Source organism: Zea mays, chromosome 3, assembly GCF_902167145.1.
Source record: "Zea mays cultivar B73 chromosome 3, Zm-B73-REFERENCE-NAM-5.0, whole genome shotgun sequence".
NCBI classification, from domain to species: domain Eukaryota; kingdom Viridiplantae; phylum Streptophyta; class Magnoliopsida; order Poales; family Poaceae; genus Zea; species Zea mays.
This window is the reverse complement of record NC_050098.1, coordinates 30,399,929-30,421,490: the sequence shown is the minus strand read 5'-3', so window position 1 is coordinate 30,421,490 and position 21,562 is coordinate 30,399,929. Positions and strand designations below refer to the sequence as shown.

The 21,562-nt window shown below is 52.8% G+C and overlaps 1 protein-coding gene across 1 annotated transcript; it reads right to left on the bottom strand.

The window, feature by feature from the left end:
• Window positions 1-1,546: 1,546 nt before the first annotated feature.
• On the bottom strand, window positions 1,547-4,401 carry LOC103649915 (uncharacterized). Its single transcript, XM_008675596.2, has one exon. It carries the CDS (start codon window positions 4,389-4,391, stop codon window positions 1,704-1,706), a length of 2,688 nt encoding a protein of 895 aa, XP_008673818.2. The 5' UTR covers window positions 4,392-4,401; the 3' UTR covers window positions 1,547-1,703.
• Window positions 4,402-21,562: the final 17,161 nt, after the last annotated feature.

The window sequence follows — 21,562 nt, the reverse complement described above, 5'->3', positions numbered from 1 at the left end:
GACCACGCGCGGCACACGCAGACAACGTGACAACGGCGAACCCAACTCGACAGGGTGCAAACGACGCGCGGACATGCGCGACATAGCACGCTGACGACACACGAAACAGCGCGCGCGACCAACGCGAACGAGAACGCCACCACGTGCGGAACAACACGCGCGACAGGTGAGAAAACTAAATAGGTGACATATTTATACTAAATAAACGTTAAATAAATAGAAAGTAGTTAAGTTAATATTTGCCATGTTAATATTTATTATAAAAGCGCAAGTTGAACACTACACATTTAATCTAATTAGAATATTAATCTAATAAATATTAGTTGAGCAAACCTTAAATTAATTATCTAAAATATAAGACCTGACGAATTAACGTTACTAACATGAGTGTTTATAAGCGAAAACAATTTATTATCACGCGCAAATACCGCGCGACACACGTGATCGTCACGCGACGACGCACTCACACGACGTGCGACAACGTGCGTGAACAACACGCGGCGCGAACGCGCGAACGAACAATGGCTACACGCAGACAACGCGCTAACAGATAACGTGATTATACTAGACACGAATTAAAGGAAAAAGCAATTAAGTTGGTATTAATCAAGTTAACATTTATTTATAAAAACGCGAGTTAAAACTATAAAACAGTTTTAATTAGAAGATCATTTTAATAAGTATTGAATTAATAGCTAATTAAATAATATAGACTTGTGACATGATGAAATAATATTATTAATATGTTGACGATATTGTCATGAAATTAACGTAACGCGAAAGGGGTCGTAACGGATTTAATAACACGCACGACTGCGCGAAACAACGTAAACGACGAGCGCGAATGACACGTGGATCAGCACGTAACCACGTGCAAAACCGCGCATACGATATGCGATAAACTAAATAAACGTCGCATTTATATTAAACGAACAGTAGGGCAAAACGTTTGAGTTAATATTAATCATGTCGATGTGTATTTATAAAACGTAAGTTAACTATTATAAATTAGTTTAAATTGAAAAGTCTAATTCATTAACGTTAGTTAAACAAAATATAATTAATTATTTGAAATGCGTGACATAGGGAAACAAGGTTATCATCGCGTAGACGATGCTCACCTCGGTGCGGACATTGACGGCGCGACGGGCTCCGGCGAGGCCGTGGGTGACGACGGGGCGAGCTCGCGGCGGGTGGTGAACGACGACGACGCGGCGAGCTGCTGCGCAGCAAGGCGAGGCGCGACGAACGACAGTGAGATGCGGTAACAACGACGAGGCAAGGCATGACGCGACTGCTCTAGGCGCGTGGCGTGGCGGCTGTGTGGGCGGGCGCACACACGACAGCCTGGGGCCGAGGCGCAGCGCGCGGCTTAGGCGCGCAGACCAAGGGACGAACGACAGCGCGGACACGCGGCGCGACGTCGACGGACGCGCGACGGCGGTGCTGCGACATGGGTGCCTCTGGCATGTATGGCGAGGTGGCGGGGCAGCCTCGACACCGGCCGAACAGGGCCACAAGCTGCGCTGCCGCGGGCTGGTGTTAGCAACACCTGGGAAAGGGGATCAGAGAGGAAGAGCTCAGAGAAGAATGAGACTTGGAGAAGGGAATAGCTAGGAAGAAGATGAGAAAATAGATGACGATAGTGTTTGTATTATGATAATTGGTAATTGATCTCCCTCTTAGCCTATACAACTGTTCTTTTATAGCTGTAGAAATCTACTTGCCCCCTGGCAATGGCCCCACATGGCAGCCACTCCTAACATTCCCCACTCCTTGAAACGCGGCTTGCCCCCAAGACGCTGACGGTGTAGAATCAACTTCATCTGTGGATTAGCATCATTGTTGAATGCATCACGCCTCTCTTCGGCCCGCCATCTGAACTGGGTCTGGCGCATCTTCGGAGAGGAAGTTGTAGCAGCAGCTCTTGCATATGTGCCTGACATAATAGCAGTAACTCTTGCAATACTGACAACTCTCAGACCATAGGTAACCAAGCCACGATCACCAGGATCCCAAACAAAGACTGAAAAATTGCCTTGGTCACTGCTGACGGCACTCAGACTAGAGGTAACCAAGCCGCTATCACCAGGATCCCAAACAAATACTGAAAAATTACCTTGGCCACTGCTGACAGCACTCAGACCAGAAGGAACAAGGCCAGCGGCCAAACCAATCCCTGAACCAACGTCGAGAGCTCGCATTCCCGGCTGAAGATTCTTCTCGAGGAGCTTCAGGCAAACTGCATGCATTTGTGGCACTGATATGGTGGTATTGTACCCAATCGACATGGAGTCAATAGCTGACTGTGGAGCAGGAGGTGTGGCTTGACGATTGTTTTGGAGTAGTAGATGCTCAAATAGAGCTTCCAGACTTGAACCAACAACTAGACTACTGAAATTTGGATGGACAGCGCGAACTCCAGAGCCTCCCCTCATGATAATATTGACATCACTAGATTCACTACTACCAACTGCAGGAGAAGGGATGCACCCAATTATGAGAGTATGAATAGCAGTTGATCTCCTTCTATGTTCAGTACAAGTCCCTTGTCGACCATGTATATCAAACAAACTATCTCTTCCTATTTCTGCCATCTGTTGCTGGATAAGGGCAGATATGGCGTCCATCATTCCAATTCTTTTGGCTCGACGCTCTTCAAAGTCTGGTTCAAGGAGCCCATAAGTGTTCAGTACGCCACCCATCTCACTGCTTTCCTGGATAAAACCATCATTGCAGCCGGAACAAATGGTATCCTGTCCACGAAGGTGGATTGGCCGTCGACAGGCATAACACCCATGGGTGGCCCTATTGGACATCTTGTTCCTATGCAGTTGTTCAAGCATGAACTTGTTTTTGTCGCTGGCCCTGCTAGACCACAGCTCGAGACCAGTGCCAAAGCCAGCTGAGTCAATGTCGATGAAGAGGGTCGTGGAAACACGAAACACAAAGAAGACCATGATGTTCCAATCCAAGCACGCTAACTCCAGAGGTGGAGGCCATGGTTGTTTGATCTCATTGCTGCCAGCAAAGAGGTCATCACCAAAATTGTTAGCTACCAGCACAGTTCCCTTTCCAGCAGTGTAGTAGCCATGGGCACAGTTGTTAGCTGCATCCTCCTTCGTCCGCTCCCACCCCTTCCAGTACTTCTTCCAGTTGATTGGCGGGCCGGACAGGATCCAGTACCCTCTGGGATGCAGTACACGATCATCCTCGATCAAGTACAGTCCATCGTAGAGTTGCAAAGGGCTGTAGCAGCAGAAGCAGTGCGCCATATGTAAGGCACGGGTCGGGTAGGCGAAGCATTTGGACGCGAGCACACCAATCATGACTGGCACACCGCGCACCAGCGTGAACTGCATCCGCGCCTCGTGAGAGTCCCGCAGCGCGAACGACATGGCTAGGATGTCCCATGACAACAGGTAGGCGGCCCAGCTCGTCACCCCGCATTCGATGTCGAGCGCGATGTGGATGGAGCCGTGGGACAGGACAAGCCTGCCAATGTCGTCGGTGTAGGCGTTGGCGCTGTTGGGAAACATGGTCCTGTCATCGGGAAACCTGAGCTTGTCGCCGCCGACGCGGATCAAGTTCTGCACCTTTTCCTCCGGGAGGTTGGGGACGGAGTAGGTGCGCCGGTTGAGGACTCTCATCAAACACTTGGTGGGCGTGATGGTGAGAACCTCCTCCTCCTCTGCGTCGGTGTTGGGGACGAGCGCGGGGTTCATCGCCTGGTCTGGTGACGGCAAGGAGAAACGGAGGCGGCGGACTTCGCCGGACAACTCCATCCCGCCGATGAGGACCTTCTCGTCCGGGTCCCGATGGAACAACACCGCACCCTCGGGGAGGCACGGGTAGCGCGGTGATCCGCTGCTGTCGATGTTCGAGTCGAGCGGCGCATAGACGAGGACAGCGCCTGAATCGTCGTCAGCCGCGTTGGCGCTCGCGGCATCCTCGTCCAACACGTCGAGCTCCTGGAGGAGGTCATCGTCGGGGTTGGCGAGAGTATCGACAAACGGCTGTGGCATGGTGTAGCAGTCGTCGTCGTAGAACGGCGGAATGTAGCGGTCGGATATGGAGCCGGCGAGGAGCGTGGTCGACGAAGACATCTCGTCGGACCCCAGGGACGCAAGCACCGTGGCGGTCTGCTGCAGGCCAAAGTCGTTTCCCGAATCCAAGGACGCCACCTTCGCAGCGTCGTCGTGGACGAGAGGCGGAAGGATTGCCTCGTCGCGGTACTGTGTGTTGACGATGGAAGAAGGAGGCGCGGATCCATCGAAGGGGGAAGTGTGCTCGCGTGCGTACGGCTCGCCGCAGCGACCCACCAGCGCATCGGTCAAGCGTGCCTCCATGCGCGCCAGTGCGTCTAGAATATCCTGCATCGTGGCCTCCATCGAGATTGAGTCCTAGTTCTGATACCAAATGTTAGCAACACCTGGGAAAGGGGATCAGAGAGGAAGAGCTCAGAGAAGAATGAGACTTGGAGAAGGGAATAGCTAGGAAGAAGATGAGAAAATAGATGACGATAGTGTTTGTATTATGATAATTGGTAATTGATCTCCCTCTTAGCCTATACAACTGTTCTTTTATAGCTGTAGAAATCTACTTGCCCCCTGGCAATGGCCCCACATGGCAGCCACTCCTAACAGCTGGCTGGCCGCGCCGCCGCGCTGGCTGGCTGAGGGCCGCCGAGCTTGGCGAGCTCGCGGGCAGAGGCCGGGATGCGGGCGTGGGGAAGAGAGAGGGAGGTAGGGCTTGCGTCCGAGAGATAGAGAGAGAGAAAACGAGGGATGTGGACGCAATTAACGGCGTCGTGGCCTCGTGGGCATGCGAGGCAGTTCCAGGAAGAGGAATAGGAGCCGAGCTTGACTGGGTGGTTGCTGCTCGGCCTGACTGTGGGCCGGGGCGGGGACACCAGCGTGGACCAGGGAACGCGCGAGGTGGGAGAGCAGCCTGCAACGCGGGTGGGAGAGCAGGAGCGCGCGGGGTGGGCCGTCCACGTTGGCGAGAAAATTGGCGACACCAACCACCATCGCATGCAGGAATGACATGAAGGAAAGAAAAGAAAATCCTCTATGCCACGCACGTGAGATAAGAAAAATAGATTCCTCGTTTGGATCATTGTAATTGAATTTCATTCTAATAATAGTAATTTAGACATATATCAATTAAGATAATTTAGTTTTATACAAAATATATTTGTATACTATTATTAGTAAGATGTCAGAGATATTTATGTGCTACATTTTTACTATAAAGAAGTGTGACGAAGAGTGACATGTAAGTTACAGAGTAGAAACAAATTCTACTAATGCATAAAATCATTTCACATCCTCCACCCAATGAATTTGAGATAGGCTTATATCTGAACTTTGGAAAGTGGTGGAATGCCAAATTTCAAACTAAATAAGTTACTTTATTGAGTGAATTCCAATTCCTCTAAAATGAAGGGATCCAAATGCCCCTAGGGATTTCTTTCTTTTTGGAGTTAAGACCAAAGTAAATTAATTAGAGATTAAGGTACCTAAAAGACACAAATAATATGTTTGGAGTTTATAAAAAATTAGGTGTCTCAAATAAATAAATTTTGATTTTCGAAAAAGGGAAAATACTCGAAAAAATTGTGAAAATCTGTTGAATACTTCTACGTTGTATATAAACATGACTCAGACACCTGTTTCACTTATACAATGGCATGAATGCAACAATCAAATCACCTCTAGGGCTCACGCTAATATAGCAAAATAACTCTCAGTTATTTAGGAAAAAGATAAGAAAAATAAGGAAAGGAGAGGGTAACACCTGAATTTGATGGATATTAGAAAAGAAATTTTATACCCCCAAATTCAGGGTGTTACAGTTTAGTAGGCTAGATAGACGTACTATCAAGAGAGGTCAATGTCAATTACTTATGTGAAACTTAGTGCCTCATAGAGTATATAGATGTTGCATTTGCATGAGAACTAACAGTGCTTCCGAATTTGCGAGATAAAATCTTATCAAATGAGAATTTGGAAAGTGGGCTAAGTATCTAGGTCGTGGACCATCCGAGCTAGGAGGCCGAACTGTCCGCACAATTCCAGAGAGGTCTAAAGAGTGGTGTTCTTCGGAGTGGTCCGGAGTGTTTGTACTACGAACCGTCCGGGCCTAGTGGCCGGACCGTATGCAGTCCTCACCAGGAAGGGTGTTGATTTGCACAAGTCACTATGGTGTCGTTTGGTTCCTAAAATGTAACGTAAATGGTAATGGTAATGGTTTGCATTCGATTACGAGCGGTAACAAGTTTGAATAGGCCAGTATCAATTTCTAGTGTGATATCCGATTACGGTTGGACTTAAACAAACATGATTTAACGTTATTTGTTACCTATTTGTCGGGTACCGTAATTAGGGGTACCCCTAACACTCCTAAACACGGCTGGTAACCACCATCAGCACAAGCTGCAGAGACTGATGGGCGCAATTCAGGTCAAGGCTTCGTCTACTCAAGGGACGCGATCTCGCCTCGCCCGAGCCCAGCCTCAGGCGGGAACAGTAGTCCCAGGCGAATTCACGCCTCGCCCGAGGGCCTCCTCAAGCAACAGGCACACCCTCGAGTCGCCCGAAGCCTAGCTCGGGCAGGCTTCGTTGTGAAGCAACCTTGGCCAAATCGCCTCACCAACCAACCGTATCGCAGGCGCATTCAATGCGAGGATCGCCTGACGCCTTATCCTGACACACGTGCCTCAGTCGGCAAGGTCGAAGTGACCGCGGTCACTTCGCCCTTCCACTGACCGACCTGACAGGAAAACAGCGCCGCTCGCCCCGCTCCGACTGCTGTGCCACCCGCTAGAGTGAGGCTGGCAACAGCCAAGTTTAGCCTCAGGCGCAACAGGAAGCTCCGCCTCGCCCGACCCCAGGGCTCGGCCTCAACCTCGGCCTCGGAAGGAGGACTCTGCCTCGCCCGACCCCAGGGCTCGGCCTCAACCTCGGCCTTGGAAGGAGGACTCCGCCTCGCCCGACCCCAAGGCTCGGCCTCAGCCTCGGCCTCGGAGGGTGGTTTCCGCCTCGCCCGACCCCAGGGCTCGGCCTCAACCTCGACCTCGGGAGGAATCGCGTCCTCGCCCGACCTCGGCCTCGGCCTCAGGAGGAGTCTCCGCCTCGCCCGACCTTGGGCTCGGACCGACCATGCCACGGGGGATACATCATTACCCTACCCCTAGCTAGCTCAGGCTACGGGGGAACAAGACCGGCGTCCCATCCAGGCTTGCCCCGGTAACAAGTAATGATGGCTCCCCGCGTGCGTCCATGATGACAGTGGTTCTCAGCCCCCTACGGAAGCAAGGAGACGTCAGCAAGATCCCAGCAGCCCCGACAGCTATGCTTCTACAGGGCTCGAGCGCTCCTCCAATGGCCACGATACCGCGTACACAGGGCTCTAGCACCTCTCCGACAGCCACGTTGGCATGTACACAGGGCTCAGGCACCTCTCCGCCAAACACGTTAGTGCATAGCTACACCCCTATTGTACACCTGGACCCTCTCCTTGCATCTATAAAAGGAAGGTCCAGGGCCCTCATGCAGGGGGGGGTGTCGCGGGAGAACGGGCTGACGAACATGCTCACTCTCTCTCCCTCGCGAGCGCTTGTAACCCCTACTACGAGCGCATCCCCCTAGCGCAGAATAACACGAGCCGTGTTTTCCCCTCTTGTGTTCTGTCTCGCGCCAACCCATCTGGGCTAGGACACGCAGCGACAAATTTACTCGTCGGTCCAGGGACCCCCCGGGGTCGAAACGCCGACAGTTGGCGCGCCAGGTAGGGGCCTGCTGCGTGTTGACGAACAACTTCCCGTTGAGTTCCAGATGGGTAGTCTCCAGCAACCTCTTCAGCCCAGGACGGTGCTCCACTTCGGGAGTCTCGAGTTCATGTCCCTCGACGGCAGCTACGACATGGTACTCCTCCCCGCGCAGCATGACAGCAACCACGACGGCCGTCAGCTCGCCCGGCGGTGGTGAACTCGACGACGTCTTCCTCCCGTGGCGGAAGAGAAGCATCCGGGTTTATCCCGCCGTCCTCCTCGCCGCAGGAGGAGGAGACAGGGCAACCGTGGCCATGCAGGAGGCGACGCCTTGTCGGCTGTCGAGCGAGTCGACGACACCGACACCCCAGCAGGGGACATGTCGAGCGTTGTCCTCGCGCCTGAGACAACGACGGATGTCGTTTCCCCGCAACGTGCCAACCCCAAGCGGACAGATGACGCCAGCACACTCACGAAGGGCTTGCTGGGCGTTAGCCTTGTACCTGAGATAACGGTGCAGTCCGTCCCCGACGCGACTTCGTCACCATCCATCGATCAAGAGGTACCGTCCGTTTTCCACCCATTGCCTTTTAGATTCAGCTTCGATCCACCAAGCGACCCCGCTTCGGTGAGCGCTTTCGTAAAGGCATATCCAAACCTTCCGGGGTACCATATGTGGTCATCTTGTGACCGACTGACGGCCGTCTCAACCTATGGGCCCCCGGGTTCCGAGGAAGAAGACGAGCCCGACTCTGGTTGGGATTTCTCCGGGCTCCGCGCTCCTAGCGCCATGCGAGACTTCATGACCGCATGTGACTAGTGCCTCTCCGATTGCTCCGATGATGGCCACAGCCTTGGCGACGAAGGTTGTGACCCAAGTCGCGAATGTTTCCACGTCGATCTAGGGGGTCACGACGAAGGCAACCACCTTGGTATGCCGGAGGATGACGATCCCCCTGGGCCTGCTTCTCGCGTTGACATCCTGCGGGAGCTAGCTGTGGTCCCAGTCCCTGCGGGGGGTCAGGACACACAGCTCGAGCAAATCCGTGAGATGCAGGCCAAGCTCGACGAGGAAGCAGAGCAACTTGTGCAGCTTCGACAAAACATTGAGCAGGAGTGGGCAGGCTGAGCACTCGTCGGAGAAGCGTGTTATCAGGCCCGGGACGTCCAGCGTCGTATCGCTGACGATGCCAGGGCAAGGCTGCCCCCAGCCTCCAGCGGGGTCGGCCAGAATCTGGCTGCAGCGGCAATGCTGCTCCGAGCGATGTCGGAGCCATCCACCACCGAGGGGCGGCGTATCCAGGGAGAACTCAAGAATCTCCTGAAGGATGTCGCGGTCCGACGGGCCGAAAGCTCTGCCTCCCGAAGGCAAGGGTGCCCCCCGGAGCATCGCGCAACGACTTCCCGACTCATGCGGGAGGCCTCGGTCCACACCGGGCGCACGCGGGACGCAACGCCTGCAGCCCCGGGTCGCCTCGGCAACGAGCACCACCGCCGCGACCGTCGAGCCCGCCTTGACGAGAAGGTGCGCCGAGGCTACCACCCCAGGCGTGGGGGACGCTACGACAGCGAGGAGGATCGGAGCCCCTCGCCCAAACCACCAGGTCTGCAAGCCTTCAGCCGGGCCATACGACGGGCGCCGTTCCCGACCCAGTTCCGGGCCCCGATTACCATCACTAAGTACTCGGGGGAAACAAGGCCGGAGTTGTGGCTTGCGGACTACCGGCTGGCCTGCCAGCTGAGAGGAACGGACGATGACAACCTCATCATCCGCAACCTCCCCCTGTTCCTCTTCGACGCCGCCCGGGCCTGGCTAGAGCATCTGCCTCCTGCGCAGATCTCCAACTGGGACGACCTGGTCAAGGCTTTCGCTGGAAACTTCCAGGGCACGTACGTGTGCCCTGGGAACTCCTGGGATCTCTGAAGCTGCCGCCAGTAGCCAGGGGAGTCCCTGCGAGAGTACATCCGATGGTTTTCGAAGCAGCGCACCGAGCTGCCCAACATCACCGACTCGGATGTCATCGGGGCGTTCCTTGCCGGCACCACTTGCCGCGACCTGGTGAGCAAACTGGGCCGCAAGACTCCCACCAAGGCGAGCGAGTTGATGGACATCGCCACCAAGTTCGCCTCTGGTCAGGAGGCGGTCGAAGCCATCTTCCGGAAGGACAAGCAACCTCAGGGACGGCAGCCGGAAGACGTCCCCGAGGCGTCCGCCCAGCGGGGCACAAAGAAGAAGGCCAAGAAGAAGGCGCAAGCAAAGCGCGACGCCGCTGACGCGGATCTCGTCGCTGCTGTCGAGCACAGGAACCCACGGAAGCCTCCTGGAGGGGCCAACCTGTTCGACAAGATGCTCAAGGAGTCGTGCCCCTATCACCAGGGCCCCGTCAAGCACACCCTTGAGGAATGTGTCATGCTTCGGCGCTACTTCCATAAGTCCAGGCCACCGGCGGAAGGTGGAAAAGGCCAAGACAACGACAAGAAGGAGAGCGACAAGGCAGAGGAGTTCCCCGAGGTCCACGGCTGTTTCATGATCTATGGTGGGCAAGTGGCCAACGCCTCAGCTCGGCACCACAAGCAGGAGCGCCGGGAGGTCCGCTTGGTAAAGGTGGCGGCGCCAGTCTACCTAGACTGGTCCGACAAGCCCATCATCTTCGACCAAGGCGACCACCCCGACTGCGTGCCGAGCCCGGGAAAGTACCCGCTCGTTGTCGATCCCGTCATCGGCAATGTCAGGCTCACCAAGGTCCTCATGGACGGAGGCAGCAGCCTCAACATCATCTACGCCGAGACCCTCGGGCTCTTGGAGATCGATTTGTCCACGATCCGGGCTGGTGCGGCGCCCTTTCACGGGATCATCCCCGGGAAGCGCATCCTGCCCCTTGGGCAACTCGATTTGCCCGTCTGCTTCGGAACTCCCTCCAACTTCCGAAAGGAAACCCTCATGTTCGAGGTGGTCGGGTTCCGAGGAACCTACCACGCGGTGCTGGGGAGACCGTGCTACGCCAAGTTCATGGTCGTCCCCAACTACACCTACCTCAAGCTCAAGATGCCGGGCCCCAATGGGGTCATCACCGTCGGATCCACGTACCGACACGCATACGAATGCGACGTGGAGTGCGTGGAGTACGCTGAGGCCCTCACCGAATCCGAGGCCCTCATCACCGACCTGGAGTGCCTCTCCAAGGAGGTGCCTGATGTGAAGCGTCATGCCGGCAACTTCGAACCAGCTGAGGCGGTTAAGTCCGTCCCTCTCGACCCCAGCAACGACGCCGGCAAGGAAGTCTGGATCGGCTCCGAGCTCGACCCCAAATAGGAAGCAGTGCTCGTCGACTTTCTTCGCGCAAACGCCGAAGTTTTTGCGTGGAATCCCTCGGACATGCCTGGCATACTGAGGGATGTCGCCGAGCACTCACTGGATATCCAAGCCGGTGCCCGACCCGTGAAGCAGCCTCTGCGCCGTTTCGATGAAGAAAAGCGCAGAGCCATAGGCGAGGAAATCCACAAGCTGATGGCTGCAGGGTTCATCAAAGAGGTATTCCATCCCGAATGGTTAGCCAACCCTGTGCTTGTGAAAAAGAAAGGTGGGAAATGGAGGATGTGCGTAGACAACACTGGTCTAAATAAAGCATGTCCGAAGGTTCCCTACCCTCTGCCTCGCATCGATCAAATTGTGGACTCCACTGCTGGGTGCGAAACCCTGTCATTCCTCGACGCCTATTCAAGTTATCACCAAATCAAGATGAAAGAGTCTGACCAGCTCGCGACTTCTTTCATCACACCTTTTGGCATGTACTGTTACACTACTATGCCATTTGGCTTGAGAAATGCAGGTGCAACATACCAAAGGTGCATGAACCACGTGTTCGGAGAGCACATCGGCCGAACGGTCGAGGCTTACGTCGATGACTTCGTTGTCAAGACGAGGAAAACCTCTGACCTCCTCTCCGACCTTGAAACGACATTCAAGTGTCTGAGAGCGAAGGGCATGAAGCTCAATCCCGAGAAGTGTGTCTTCGGAGTCCCCCGAGTCATGCTCCTGGGGTTCATCGTCTCCGAGCGGGGCATCGAGGCCAACCCGGAGAAAACCGCGGCCATCACCAACATGGGGCCTATCAAAGATTTGAAAGGAGTACAAGGGGTCATGGGATGCCTTGCGGCTCTGAGCCGCTTCATCTCGCGCCTCAGCGAAAAAGGTCTACCCTTGTACCGCCTCCTAAGGAAGGCCGAGCGAATCACTTGGACCCTCGAGGCCGAGGAAGCCCTCGGAAACTTAAAGGTGCTCCTTACAAATGCGCCCATCTTGGTGCCCCCCCGCTGCGGGAGAAGCCCTCTTGATCTACGTAGCCGCAACCACTCAGGTGGTCAGCGCCGCGATCGTAGTCAAGAGACGAGAAGAAGGGCATGCACTGCTCGTCCAGAGGCTGGTCTACTTCATCAGTGAAGTGCTATCCAAGACCAAAATCCGCTACACGCAAATTCAGAAGCTACTGTACGCAGTAATTCTGACGCGGCGAAAGTTGCGACACTACTTTGAGTCTCATCCGGTGACTGTGGTGTCATCCTTCCCCCTGGGGGAGATCATCCAGTGCCGAGAGGGCTCGGGTAGGATAGCAAAGTGGGCAGTGGAGCTCATGGGCGAAACAATCTCGTTCGCTCCTCGGAAGGCCATCAAGTCCCAAGTCTTGGCGGACTTCGTGGCTGAATGGGTCGACACCCAATTGCCAACAGCTCCGATCCAACCGGAACTCTGGACCATGTACTTCGATGGGTCGCTGATGAAAACAGGAGCAGGTGCTGGCCTGCTCTTCATCTCACCCCTCGGGAAACTTCTCCGCTACGTGTTGCGCCTCCATTTCCCGGTGTCAAACAACATGGCCGAGTACGAGGCTCTGATTAACGGGTTGTGCATCGCCATCGAGCTAGGGGTTCGGCGCCTCGACGCTCGTGGCGACTCGCAGCTTGTCATTTACCAAGTCATGAAGAACTCCCACTGCCGTGACCGGAAGATGGAGGCCTACTGCGATGAAGTTCGGCGCCTGGAAGACAAGTTCTACGGGCTCGAGCTCAACCACATCGCTCAATGGTACAACGAGACTGCGGATGAGCTGGCTAAAATAGCCTCGGGGCGGACAATGTTTCCCAGGATGTCTTCTCTAGAGACATACATCAACCCTCCGTCAAGACCGACGACACGTCCGAGCCCAAGGAGGCCTCGGTCCACCCCGAGGAGGCCTTGGCTCAGCCCGAGGTATCCTCGGCCGCCGAGGGTGAGGCCTTGCGCATCGAGGGAGAGCGGAATGGGGTTGCGCCAAACCGAAACTGGCAGACCCCGTACCTGGAATATCTCCTCCGAGGAAAGCTACCCCTCGACAAGGCCGAAGCTCGGCGACTGGCGCGGCACGCCAAGTCGTTCGTCTTACTGGGTGATGAAAAGGAGCTCTACCACCGCAGCCCCTTGGGTATTCTCCAACGGTGCATATCCGTCGCCGAAGGACATGAGCTATTGCAAGAAATACACTTGGGGGCTTGCGGTCACCACGCAGCACCTCGAGCCCTCGTGGGAAACGCCTTCCGACAAGGCTTCTACTGGCCGACCGCGGTGGCCGACGCCACTAGGATTGTACGCTCCTGCCAAGGGTGTCAATTCTACGCAAGACAGACGTACCTGCCTGCTCAGGCCCTGCAGACAATACCCACCACCTGGCCATTCGTTGTGTGGGGTCTAGACCTCGTCGGTCCCTTGCAGAAGGCACCCGGGGGCTTCTCGCACCTGCTGGTCGCCATTGACAAATTTTCCAAGTGGATCGAGGTCCGACCCCTAACCAGCATCAGGTCCGAGCAGGCAGTGGCGTTCTTCACCAACATCATCCATCGCTTTGGGGTCCCGAACTCCATCATCACCGACAATGCACGCAGTTCACTAGGAAGAAGTTCCTGGACTTCTGCGAGGACCACCACATCCGTGTGGACTGGGCCGCCGTAGCTCACCCCATGACGAATGGGTAGGTGGAGTGTGCCAACGGTATGATTCTGCAGGGACTGAAACCGAGGATCTACAACGACCACAACAAGTTCGGCAAGCGGTGGATGAAAGAGCTACCCTCGGTGGTCTGGAGTCTGAGGACGATGCCAAGTTGAGCCACGGGTTTCTCGTCGTTCTTTCTAGTCTATGGGACCGAGGCCATCTTGCCCACAGACTTAGAATACGGTTCCCTGAGGACAAAGGCGTACGACGACCGAAGCAACTAGACCAGCCGAGAAGACTCACTGGACCAGCTCGAAGAGGCTCGAGACGTGGCCTTACTACACTCGGCGCGGTATCAGCAGTCCCTGCGACGCTACCACGCCCGAGGGGTCCGGTCCCGAGGCTTCCAGGTGGGAGACTTGGTACTTCGGCTGCGACAAGACGCCCGAGGGCGCCACAAGCTTACTCCTCCCTAGGAAGGGCCGTTCATCATCGCCAAGATTTTGAAGCCCGGGACATACAAGCTGGCCAATGATCAAGGCGAGGTCTACAGCAACGCTTGGAACATCCAACAGCTACGTCGCTTTTACCCTTAAGATGTTTTCAAGTCATTCATATACCTCGTTCTCTTTACATGCACAAATAAAGTCTAACCGTCAAGGAAGGGTCAGCCTTGCCTCAACAAAGCCCGACCCTCCCTCGGGGGCTAGAAGGGGAGAACCCCCTCTGCGTCAAAATTTTCCTCGAAAAAAGTCTTTCTGCCAGAACGTCTTTCGTGCTTTTCGACTGCTTCGATAGCAGGATCCTGAAAACGACGAGAGTACACGTAGCGGCAAGGCCGACCGAGCCGAGGGACTCGTACGCCTCCGGGATACGGATACCTCACTCATCACCTTCCGCGATAAGTAACTCACGCTCGGATAAGCGATTTTGCTGCCGAACAAGTCCTAACGCTCGAAAACTTTTCTGCCAGAACGATTTTCGTGCCTTCTCGACTATATCGATAACAGAATCATGCGAACGAGTAAGAGTGCACGTAAGCGGCAAGGCCGACCGAGCCAAGGGACTCCTATGCCTCCGGGATACGGATACCTCACTCATCACCTTCCGCGAAAAGTAACTCTCGCTCGGATAAGCGATTCTGCTACCGACGAACAAGTCCGGATACTCGAAACAAGAGGAAAGGAAACGCAGCTTTATAACACGACAATAAGATGTTTAGGCCTCGGCGGCCGCAAAAAATACTACAGACAAACTGTTCCCGCAGGTTCAGACATCGACAGAGGAAGCAGCAGCACCCTCGGCGTCGTTTCCACCTTCGGCGGAATCTGGCCCGGCCTCGGACGGCGACATGGGCGGAAGGATCTCCACCTCAAAGGAGGACGCCAGCACCGCGCTTGGACCACTGCAGCCAGGGTCTCCGCCAGGGCCCCGACCCGAGCAGACACCTCGGTTGGCCGCTCCGTAGCCTCGACCAGCTGTCCCCTGAGGACCTCAGCCCGGCTCACGGTCTCGGCAGCATGACTCCGGGGTTGGTCCCGCTAGTGGACAACTTGGCCAAGCTTCTGCCGCCGCCGCTGCACCTCCTCGGCCAGGGAAGCCACGTGCTCCAGGGCCGACGAAATGTGGCGAAACCGCCCGAATTATTCCAGCTTAAGTGCCCAAGTCGCACCCTTAAGGGCAGCAACACACTTAAACAGGAATAACTCGTCAGTTCCTCGGATCTAGTCCGATAAAGCCACTTACCAGGATCGAATACCACTAGCTCACTCGAAGGTGAGGCACAGAGAAATACAATAAAACATAATACCACAAATTTAATAAGTATCATTAGTGATTACATTATCGGAGTTTCAGAAATAATAACGATAAATTTTTAATGCAGCGGAAATAACTAACAGAGAAAACCGAGTAACATGGCGAAGCCTGGCCACACTACTCCTCCTGGTCCTCTCCTACGGAAGTAGTAACCCTCTCGACCATCTATCCCGGTGGCAGGGATAAAGGCCAAGTCACACCAGCAACCGATCATCCTAAGGAGTACCTGCAAAAATTGTGCCACAAGCAAGGCTGAGTATACTAATACTCAGCTAGACTTACCCGGTGTGAGGAGTCTACTCCTCTACCTCTAGACATGCAGCTGTTTGGCTGAGGGGTTTGGTTTGCCAAAAGCACTAGTTGAGTCTAAAAACAAGTTTTAGCTTCTCAAGTTTTAGTAGAATCCTTTAGACTAGATGTGTACCTAGCTAATCATACATGGTATCAAACATTTTTACCAATCAACATCTTTTGCCAGTCACCTCATTTCCACTTATTACTCAATGCAGTACAATGGATCAAGCAGTCTCATTAGCTGCGAGAAGCAGACAATTCGAATCGAGTTTTTATCCTTGCAAGGTAAACCTAAACACACGACATGTAGGGGCACTCCGTCCCCACACACATCAACCGTCCCCATCGATTCCCCGTCAGCAGATCAGGGCTCACCGCCTTGGCGTACAATGCCTCACTGACCCCGACTGCCGTCGTGCAGTGACCGCACTTGTACCCACTATAACCGGAATGGGAGACCACGTCTCAGGTCGCGTGAGGGGCAAGGTCTACTGCCAGGTTCAATCAGGTACTAGGCTTACCGATTTACCATATTTCTCGGCATGTGCTTAGTACGTTCAAACGCTTGACACAGGTATCCGCACGTTAATCCTTATTCCAATTTCATCTCGTAGACCACGCATCCCCATGGATCCGTGTCCACAGACCAACATCAGTATGATATGAAAGTGGGTACAATCAATGTCCTGTCCTCGCGCGAGTGCTAGAAAAATCACTCGACTTCTACCGAGATCCCTAATTAGCAAAGCAGCTACTCGACCTAGCATACTAGTATCCATCTCAAAAGGAATCCTGAGTTCATGCAGCTAAGGTTTCAGTCAACTCCTACACTTAAGTGCACAGTACAAACTGAGAGCACCTAGAGGGGGGGGGTGAATAGGTGATCCTGAATAAAAAACTTCAAACTAAAGCCACAAAAACTTGTTAAGTGTTAGCACGATTATTGCCAAGTGGCTAAGGTGAAGTCTCAACAATCTCAACAAAACACAGTACCACAAGAGAATCAAGCACAGAGTGACACAGTGGTTTTATCCCGTGGTTCGGCCAAGACCAACGCTTGCCTACTCCACGTTGTGGCGTCCCAACGGACGAGGGTTGCAATCAACCCCTCTCAAGCGGTCCAAAGACCCACTTGAATACCACGGTGTTTTGTTTTCCTTTCACTGTCCCGTTTGCAAGGAATCTCCACAAATTGGAGTCTCTTGCCCTTACAAGTATATGATCACAAATGAAACACAGAGTAAGGGAGGGAAGCAACACACACAAATCCACAGCAAAAGCGCACACACACGGCCAAGAATCGAGCTCACACGACTATCTCAGAGTTCTCACTTAGAACAGAGCTCGAATCACTTAGAAACACAAACGAATGCGCAGAGACTTAGTGTGGATGATCAAGAATGCTCAAAGGTTGCTTGTGTATCTCCTCCATGCGCCTAGGGGCTCCTTTTATAGCCCCAAGGCAGCTAGGAGCCGTTGAGAGCAAATCCGGAAGGCCATCCTTGCCTTCTGTCGTCGGGGGCACCGGACAGTCCGGTGCACACCGGACACTGTCCGGTGCCCGATTTGTTTCCTTAAACGGCGCAGACGACCGTTGCAGACCGTTGGCAGATCTGGCGCTGTTGGCGCACCGGACATGTCCGGTGCACACCGGACAGTCCGGTGCCGTCTTCCAACCGTTGGCTCGGCCACGTGTCCCGCGCGGATTGCGCGGCCGACCGTTGGCCCTGGCCGACCGTTGGCTCACCGGACAGTCCGGTGCACACCGGACAGTCCGGTGAATTTTAGCCGTACGCCACCGGCCAATTTCCCGAGAGCGGCCAGTTCGAGTCGCGCCAGCCTGGCGCACCGGACACTGTCCGGTGCACACCGGACAGTCCGGTGCTCCTTGGCAGCACACAGCCAAGTCCCTTCTCCTTTTCTCTATTCTTCTTTTTTCTGTTTCTAACACTTAAACAAATATATTAGTACTTAAAACCAATGTACTAAGGCTTAGAAACATACCTTTACTTCATGATTTTCACCTTGTTCATCCATGTACATAAATTCCCAATTAAGCACATGTGTTGGCACTCAATCACCAAAATACATAGAAATGGCCCAAGGGCACATTTCCCTTTCAATCTCCCCCTTTTTGGTGATTTATGCCAACACAACATAAAGCAAGTGGAACAAGTGCAAAATCTCTTCAAATAAAAACTCAAATTGGTTTTGATTCAATTTTGGCATATATGGATCATCCTTTGCCACCACTTGGTTTGTTTTTGCAAATCAAACTCAAATCTCTATCTCTAAGTCAAACACACATATTGAAGCATAAAGAGAGTCATTTCAAAAGAATTTGACCACGGATTTCAAAAACTCCCCCTTTTTCCCATAATCAACACTTCTCCCCACAAGAAGCTAACTTTTGAAAATAGAGACAATAAGAGACAATAAAAGCTTTTGACAAACCAAAAACTCTATTCTACTATTTTCAAAATCTCTCAAGTGGTAGCTGATCCATTTATCACTTTGGCCTTTATTTTCTCCCCCTTTGGCATCAAGCACCAAAACGGGATCAATCGTGGCCCGTTAACCCCATTGCCTCACCAAAGTCTTCAATTAAGAGCAAATGGCAATAAGATTTCATGAGATGAACTTGGAATTAGTTACCCTCTCATCGGAGTGCAGTGGAAGTCTTTCAGGGTCCAAGTTCACCTTTTCCCTTTCAATCCTCCTTAGAGACTAAATTATCAAACTCAAGCACAAGGTTAGTCTCAAAGGGTCAAGTTGTAACACATCTCCCCTAAACATGTGCATCACTTTGCAACGGACTTGTGAGGTCCAGGGAGTGTTGGTACAACTTGAGCACCACAATAAGCAACAAAATGCAGAATGAACCTGATCAAATGCATAAACACATGTATGCTACAATTCAATCCAAGTTCCGCGAATCTAAGACATTTAGCTCACTACGCAGCCTGCAAAAGGTCTTCTCATCTAGAGGCTTGGTAAAGATATCGGCTAGCTGGTTCTCGGTGCTAACATGAAACACTTCGATATCTCCCTTTTGCTGGTGGTCTCTCAAAAAGTGATGCCGGATGTCTATGTGCTTTGTGCGGCTGTGTTCAACAGGATTCTCCGCCATGCGGATAGCACTCTCATTGTCACATAGGAGTGGGACTTTGCTCAGATTGTAGCCAAAGTCCCGGAGGGTTTGCCTCATCCAAAGTAGTTGCGCGCAACACTGTCCTGCGGCAACATACTCGGCCTCAGCGGTGGATAGGGCAACGGATGTTTGTTTCTTAGAGTTCCATGACACCAGGGACCTTCCTAAGAATTGGCACGTCCCCGATGTACTCTTCCTATCGACCTTACATCCAGCATAGTCGGAGTCTGAGTATCCAACTAAGTCAAAGGTAGACCCCTTTGGATACCAGAGCCCGAAGCAAGGCGTAGCAACCAAATATCTAAGAATTCGCTTCACCGCCACTAAGTGACACTCCTTAGGATCGGATTGAAATCTAGCACACATGCATACGCTAAGCATAATATCCGGTCTACTAGCACATAAGTAAAGCAAAGAACCTATCATTGACCGGTATGCTTTTTGATCAACGGACTTACCTCCTTTGTTGAGGTCGGTGTGTCCGTCGGTCCCCATTGGCGTCTTTGCGGGCTTGGCGTCCTTCATCCCAAACCGCTTTAGCAGATCTTGCGTGTACTTCGTTTGGGAGATGAAGGTGCCGTCCTTGAGTTGCTTCACTTGGAACCCAAGGAAGTAGTTCAACTCGCCCATCATCGACATCTCGAATTTCTGCGTCATCACCCTGCTAAACTCTTCACAAGACTTTTGGTTAGTAGAGCCAAATATTATGTCATCGACATAAATTTGGCACACAAACAAATCACCATTACAAGTCTTAGTAAAAAGAGTTGGATCGGCTTTCCCAACCTTGAAAGCATTAGCAATTAAGAAATCTCTAAGGCATTCATACCATGCTCTTGGGGCTTGCTTAAGTCCATAGAGCGCCTTAGAGAGCTTACACACATGGTCGGGGTACCGTTCATCCTCGAAGCCAGGGGGTTGCTCCACGTACACCTCCTCCTTGATTGGCCCGTTGAGGAAAGCGCTCTTCACATCCATTTGGAACAACCTGAAAGAATGGTGAGCGGCATATGCTAGCAAGATCCGAATTGACTCTAGCCTAGCCACAGGAGCAAAAGTCTCCTCAAAATCCAAACCTGTGACTTGGGCATAACCTTTTGCCACAAGTCGAGCCTTGTTTCTCGTCACCACCCCGTGCTCGTCCTGTTTGTTGCGGAACACCCACTTGGTTCCCACAACATTTTGCTTCGGACGAGGCACCAGTGTCCAAACTTCATTGCGCTTGAAATTGTTTAACTCCTCTTGCATGGCCAACACCCAGTCCGGATCTAGCAAGGCCTCTTCTACCCTGAAGGGCTCAATAGAAGAGACAAAGGAGTAATGCTCACAAAAATTAACTAATCGAGATCGAGTAGTTACTCCCTTGCTAATGTCACCCAGAATTTGGTCGACGGGATGATCCCTTTGAATCATCGCTCGAACTTGGGTTGGAGGTGCCGGTTGCGCTTCTTCCTCCACCACAAGATCATCTTGTGCTCCCCCTTGATCACACGCCTCCTGTTGATGAACCTGTTCATCGTCTTGAGTTGGGGGTTTCACCATAGTTGAGGAAGAAGGTTGATCTTGCTCTTCTTGTTCCTGTGGTCGCACATCACCAATCGCCATGGTTCGTATAGCGGCCGTCGGAACATCTTCTTCATCTACATCATCAAGATCAACAACTTGCTCTCTTGGAGAGCCATTAGTCTCATCAAATACAACGTCGCTAGAGACTTCAACCAAACCCGATGATTTGTTGAAGACTCTATACGCCTTTGTATTTGAGTCATAACCTAACAAAAACCCTTCTACAGCTTTGGGAGCAAACTTAGAATTTCTACCTTTCTTCACTAGAATGTAGCACTTGCTCCCAAATACACGAAAGTAAGATACATTGGGTTTGTTACCGGTTAGAAGCTCATACGACGTCTTCTTGAGGAGGCGATGAAGGTAGACCCTGTTGATGGCGTGGCAAGCCGTGTTCACGGCTTCCGTCCAAAAGCACTCGGGGGTCTTGAACTCTCCTAGCATCGTCCTCGCCATGTCGATGAGCGTCCTGTTCTTCCTCTCTACCACACCATTTTGCTGTGGTGTGTAGGGAGCGGAGAACTCGTGCTTGATTCCTTCCTCTTCAAGGAACTCCTCCACTTGAAGGTTCTTGAACTCGGACCCGTTGTCGCTTCTTATCTTTTTCACTTTGAGTTCAAACTCATTTTGAGCTCTCCTGAGGAAGCGTTTGAGAGTCCCTTGGGTTTCGGATTTTTCCTGCAAAAAGAACACCCAAGTGAAGCGGGAAAAGTCATCAACAATAACTAACCCATACTTACTTCCTCCTATGCTCAGATAGGCGACAGGTCCGAAGAGGTCCATATGCAGCAGCTCCAGGGGTCTTGACGTGGTCATCACATTCTTGCTGTGATGCGCTCCTCCCACCTGTTTACCTGCCTGACAAGCTGCACAAGGTCTATCTTTTTCGAAATGTACATTTGTTAGACCTATCACATGTTCTCCCTTTAGAAGCTTGTGGAGGTTCTTCATCCCCACATGTGCTAAGCGGCGATGCCATAGCCAGCCCATGCAA

What these genes read in the sequence shown, in the direction of transcription:
- LOC103649915 (XM_008675596.2), bottom strand. Translation starts at nt 4,391, where the DNA reads ATGGAGGCCACGATGCAGGATATTCTAGACGCACTGGCGCGCATGGAG.